Source organism: Cricetulus griseus, unplaced genomic scaffold (assembly GCF_003668045.3).
Source record: "Cricetulus griseus strain 17A/GY unplaced genomic scaffold, alternate assembly CriGri-PICRH-1.0 unplaced_scaffold_1, whole genome shotgun sequence".
In the NCBI taxonomy this organism is placed as follows: Eukaryota; Metazoa; Chordata; class Mammalia; order Rodentia; family Cricetidae; genus Cricetulus; species Cricetulus griseus.
In genome coordinates, this window is record NW_023276808.1 from 9,586,175 (window position 1) to 9,591,943 (window position 5,769).

Genomic DNA, 5,769 nt, shown 5'->3' on the forward strand with positions numbered 1-5,769 from the left:
CCGGAATCTCCTATATTTATCTCAAGCACTATGAAAGTGGGGGAAGGAATAGGTGTTAGTTGCTTTCAGGCCAGGTCTGGAACCTGAGAGGTGTGATGCTAGACTAGATCTGAGTCCCGGAAGTGCCTTGAGGTTGGAGGGGCTGTAGAGTGGGGTGGGTGGGCTGTGGTCTGGACTGGGTGGCAGGGTCGTGGCCAGCCCCACCTGCCCACCCAGCCCTTAGGACATGTCTTCTCCTGGCAGGTCCTCCTCCAGGTCCCTGTCTTCCCAAGGTCCCACAGTGCTGGGGTTGGGGGCACCCAGGGGAGGCCAAGGCTGCCTGTCTTCCTCTGCCTCAGCAGGCTCCTCTTTCACTTGCACCTGGTGGCTTTACTGAGGAGGGGAGAGGCGAGGGGGGCTGCTGCTCCCTTTGCAGGGCAGGGGCTCCCCAGGGGCACCCATGTCATCCTGGCTGAGGGGCAGAAGGCTGCTGGCTGAGCCAGGGTTCAGCATGTCCGGACTGTTGAGGAAGGGGAAGTTGCTCTCTGCCAGGGCAGCCTGATAGCTGGTGTTAAGGGGCCAAAACTGAGGCCCGAGATCATCACTCCCTGTCATCCTTGATAATCTCCGTTTCTGATATTTCTGCTCCTCCACGGTCCACACAGCCCCCTTGACAGTCTCCACTTTCACGAAGCACTCATGCATGCTGAGGTTTTGGCTCACAACTTTCTTCCAGTTGTCAGTTTTTCCTCGGAAGAAGGCAAACATCCTGGTGATCCAGTTACAGATCTCTTTCAGAGTCAGTTGCCTATCTGGAGATTCTAGAATGGCATGGCGGATAAGGGAGGCATAGGTGAAGGGGGGCCTGACAGCAACATTCTTGAAGTAATCATGATACTTGGGAAGCTCTGAATAGATGGGGGAGCCGAATTCGTGGCTGCTTCTCCTGCAGGCAGGGCCCCCACTATGCAAAGAGGTAGAGCCCAGACCAGGGGGTTGCAAGGGTGTGACAGGGGCAGCAGCTGGAGCTGGGGGATGCACGAGGCCATCTGGGAATGGGTCTGAAGAGACGGTCACTGGCTGGCAGAAGGGCTTGGGCTCTGAAGGCCCCATGTGCACATGTGCCTTCATGGCCTGGAACCGCTCACTCTCCTTGGTGAGCTGGATCTCCAGCTGCTGGACCACCTGCATCTGTTCTTGGCATTGGGCCGTGCTCTGATCATCCAAAGCATGTTCTGTGTTGAGGTGTTTGATAAACTGGCCCAAGTCTTCACACAGGGTCTCACCGCCTGGCCATTTGCATTCCCCATGTCCATAAAGGGGGTGGGAACTGGGAGTTTCCTCATGGGAGGAGCTGTCTCTCTGAGATGTGAGCACAGTGGGCTGTCTATTGGGTAAGGGGTGGTGGGAGAGGGGTGGGGAGACCTTGGGGGCACTGGCGAACCAAGTAGCAGTGGCAGCTGCGCTGGCGAGGTCCAGCCCCTCCTGCCTGAAACTGTCCTCAGCAGGCTGCCCTGGGGCACCCTGGCCTTTCCACAGCTGAGGCAGGTCTGTTGGGCACGCAGCTGCTTGCGGGAGGGCCTGGAGGGGCCAGGAGGCTTGGCTGGGCTGCAGGTGGACCAGCCCCTGCCTCTGCAGGTTGAGCAAGTGCTGTTGCTGCAACTGTTTCATCTGCAGGAGCTGCTGCTGGAAGGCCAACTGTGTGTTCCCCAGAGCCTCTCTGGGCTGCTGTTTCCCAGCCTGCTGCTGGGTGAAGATCTGCAGGTGGAGCTGTTGTTGCTGCTGCTTGTAATATTCCTGCAGCTGCTGGGGCATGAGAGCTTGTTGCTGTTGCAGCAAGGCCTGCAGCTGAGGGGGTGACAGGTTCTGCTGCATCTGCTGAGGGGTGAGCATGTGCTGTGACATCATGGCCTCAGACATAGGCACCTGCACTGCAGAGGCCGACTGTTTGCTGTCCTTTTTCCCTGGGGAGTTCAGATTGGAGGCTTGCTGCAACAGGAACTGCCGGGGCACCTGGAGAGCCTGTTGCTGTTGGAACTGCAGATGCTCCATGGAACTCATCTCGCCATCGCTGTCAGCTCCCCTGGTGGTGTCCCTGCCAGAGCTGTCCCTACTTGCAACTGCAGCCATGCCTGTGGTCCAGGACCCACTGCCGCCATCACCTTGCCCAGTGAGGCTGCCCACGCCAACCTTCTGACCAGTCGGTGCCGACCTGATTGTCTCCGATCCAGATTCCTCCATCATGTCGCACTATAAGGACCTGGAGAAGAGAGCCCAAATAACATTTTTAACCTGATCGTAATAGTCTCTCTATATAGAATTGTCTCCACAATTTAAAGAGTCGTAAAAACAAAATGATTCTTAGTACATAGATTAAATGAATCATATTATTAGATGCTGAGAGACCATTGCAACACCACATAACTTCATTCTCTGAGCTGTGGTTGGGGCCGTCTCTCCTGCATATTTTTACTAGTAACAACAGGAGCTGCTGTTCTATCAGAAGAACCATTAGTAAAAAATGACATAGTATTTTCATGGGACTGCTCCTTACTATTTTGGGAATCTGAAAGGATGCATTAGCATAAATTGCAACAGCCCAAGATTTGGAAACTGATTATCAATTTTCTTAGAAATCAATTAATGGTTTTAACAAGAGGCTGTCTCCTGAGGCTTTTTCTCAAAAACCTTTATCAAATCATGCATCAACATTTACTTTCTAGATTTCTCTTTACAACTATAAAATTTTAAGAGGATTTCTGTACCTTCTCCTCTGCTAAATTCCATATAATCATGCAAAGATTTCCCCTGCCCTCAATCAATGCTATTGGCTTCTGTTATTTTTCCACCAACTGACTTTGAGGATTCAAATCAACCTCTCCTGTTAAGACATTGACAGACCAATTGGATGTTTTATTGACTGTAATTAAAGCAATTTGGGTAGCTATTTTCCTATATCTGAGACAAACCATATCCAAGGCAATTTAAGCAGTTCCTTTTGTCAGCATTCATGCATTCACAATCATACATATATCAAACTTTCATGTGTGGCCACACCGAACATTCACAACTTGCATACATCTCACATTTCTGATTTTGCCCAGGTTATGATCAGTTTGTTGAACTGAAAAATCCCTAATTGAAATCTCTGGTAACACAGCAGTTACACCCAATTCATGAATTATGAACATCCAAAATTTGAACAGATCCAAATTTACCTATGTTGTCTTTCTTTTTTTTTCCATAAGGCCTTAAAAGAGTTTCTGACTGGCTGTATCAATAGCGTTTTTATACATGTGACTGGTGTCAGCCACAGCTACATCTCCCAAGGCTGCAGTTATCTAAGTTCTGACATTGACCTTACCCTAGCCTTCTCCCCTCTGACCTGCTGTAGGTCATCTGTGGCTGCTTCCCTCTCCTGCACCTGGAGCACAAACCTGCTTCTCTATTTTCTCTTCTGTGGGTACTCTCTCTGACTCAGTGCCCTTCCTGACCATGTCCAAAGCAATCTCTAGAAGCCTCTGTGTATTTCCTCCTCCCCATGCCATGCTCTCTCTAAAGGAATAACATTTTTAACTGAAGTTACTGTTGGTCTGATATCTAAACAAATCCCAATAAAAACATGCATGACATTTTTATTTCCTATTGCTAAATTTTTCTATTTTTCTATATTCTGCTTTTTTAATTTCTTTTTGAGACAGTGCTTCTCTATTTACAATCCAGCTCCTTCGAGAGCTGTGGCCACTTACAGTACCTTACCAGCCTAACTCTCTCAGGAGTTGAGGCTGCCATATTGCTATTCTTTTGTTTAAGCTGCAGATGCTGAAATAAAGAAAGGAACAATGGATGAACAACCCACATGAAGTTTATTTACCAGAAATTCGGGGAGCGATGGGGCTGAGTTGTCAGTCAACCAAAAGAAGGGAGGAGAGATGGGAGGCAGGACCTTTTAAGGGGGAGCTTGCATATGCGCACTGGGGTTTTGCACCTGAGCAGAGTCCTCACACAGGTCCCAATGCATGGCAGGTGTGTGCTCCGACATTAGGGGGCATGGTCATCCAGGTGTATTGTTCTTACACATATCAATACACCCACTGCTACCTTGACCTTGACGCTGGCCAGCAAATCCACTGGTGATCCGTCAGTGTGTATTCCCTTCTTTCTTAATCTTGGTGAGCACCTCCACTATGTAGCATCCAGTGCTACTACTTCTTACAGGTTCCAGCAAGGGATATGAAGATTAATAAAGGCAAAACAGCTGGTCACTCTTGAAATAAAAATGCCAATTTTATGTAGGGGGTTGTTGACTTCTATAGCACTGGAAATTCCGAGGAAGTAACTCAGTTCAAATAACAAGATCTTAAGCCCCTTGCACTATGCAGATAATCTGCATATTTGTAAACAGGCCTTGTTGGCAGGAGGGAAAATAGGAAATATCACCTGGCTGAAGGCAGCCAGTAGCTCCCCAGGTGTACTGCTGATCAACCCTAGATAAGAGAAGAAAGCAGCCTCCCAGGGGGTCCCCATACCAATGGCCACTGCGGGTCATGGCTGTCTCAGTGGAACAGAACCAGTCCCTGGCCAGAGCCCCAGCTCACCCCGGAGCCATTCGCTGCATGCTGTGGGAGCACGGGCACGTGTGGAACCTGGCTGCTCCCTACTGAGTGGCAGAGCTCACAGTGGGCGCCAGTGCCCTATTCCCTGCATCCCAGCAGCCTGGCCTTGAGGGACCTCCGGTGACAGGCAAGCCGAGCACCCTGCAGCCTCTCTCAGGCCCGTGCCGGCGGTGTTGGCCCTAGAGCACAGCCATGTCCCACTGTCTTGGATCTCAGCCCGAGACCCACACCAGCGACGACGACCCTCACCAGCTCCTGCAGCAGCTCCTGCTTTCGGGAAACCTCATCAAGGAGGCAGTGCAGCGGCTACATTCACTAAAACTACAGCTACAGGCAAATCTTTCCTCACACTGATTCCTCAAGCCTCTGTCCGCCCCTGTGCAGGAGCCACCATCACCTGGGAGCCCTTGAGCGGCATGCAGTGACCCTGGCACTTGGGTGAGGAGGGTGCTGCTCAGAACTGGGGAGGACTTTCTTGTCCCTGGCAGCTAACAAGCAGGGTAGCTTCCTCACCAGCCTGTACCTGCGGACCAAGGGATTCAACCCAGATGTGGCTAGTGACAAATCTACACTTCGCACCCAAGTAACTGGAATTGTGGCTGAACTGATTATAGGATTTTAACTTAACTGAACTGTTTTTGAATAAATGTGTTCAGGTTTTTGTTAAAAAAAAAAAGAGAAAAAATTAGATCCTGCAGCCAAGGGGATAATTGACAGTACCCAGTGACCTTCTAACCCTGCAAGCCCATGCCCTGTCTTATTTCACTCAGATGTATCTCACTTAAAATATATAGTTACTGCTATACTCTGTACTTTGTATAACCTGAAGTAACCATGGAAACCCTGTAACTTGTGGCTTTCAACCTTTGGTCTTCCCCTGTAAAAGCTTCCCTTTTTGGGTGGTTGGTGTCTCACTTGCCCACCATGCAGTGAGATCCTAGCTGGCCACCTTGAAATAAAAAGAAACCTTTTGCTTTTGCATCAGAGTGTCAAAACCTTGGTTTAGTCTCTGGGCTCCAGGAATCTGGTGCAACATTTTGTTTTCCTGACCAGAAACTCAAGACCCACTCAGGGCTCAGAACTTGTAGGTTTTCAAGCCCAACTAGTTGGTTGAGTAAATGTTTTATGTTTGTCTGTTAAGTTCATGTTCCTCTAATTTATGTATGCTAGGGAA

At 49.6% G+C, this 5,769-nt stretch overlaps 1 protein-coding gene and 1 pseudogene across 1 annotated transcript; one reads left to right on the forward strand and one right to left on the reverse strand.

The window, feature by feature from the left end:
- Positions 1 to 219: 219 nt before the first annotated feature.
- On the reverse strand, positions 220 to 2,223 carry LOC113838517 (forkhead box protein P4-like). The gene is given in 1 exon segment (XM_035453639.1): positions 220 to 2,223. A coding segment is annotated over 1 exon segment (2,004 nt).
- A 2,303-nt stretch (positions 2,224 to 4,526) lies between these two features.
- LOC113838519 lies at positions 4,527 to 5,087 on the forward strand (annotated as a pseudogene).
- The last annotated feature ends 682 nt before the right edge of the window (positions 5,088 to 5,769 follow it).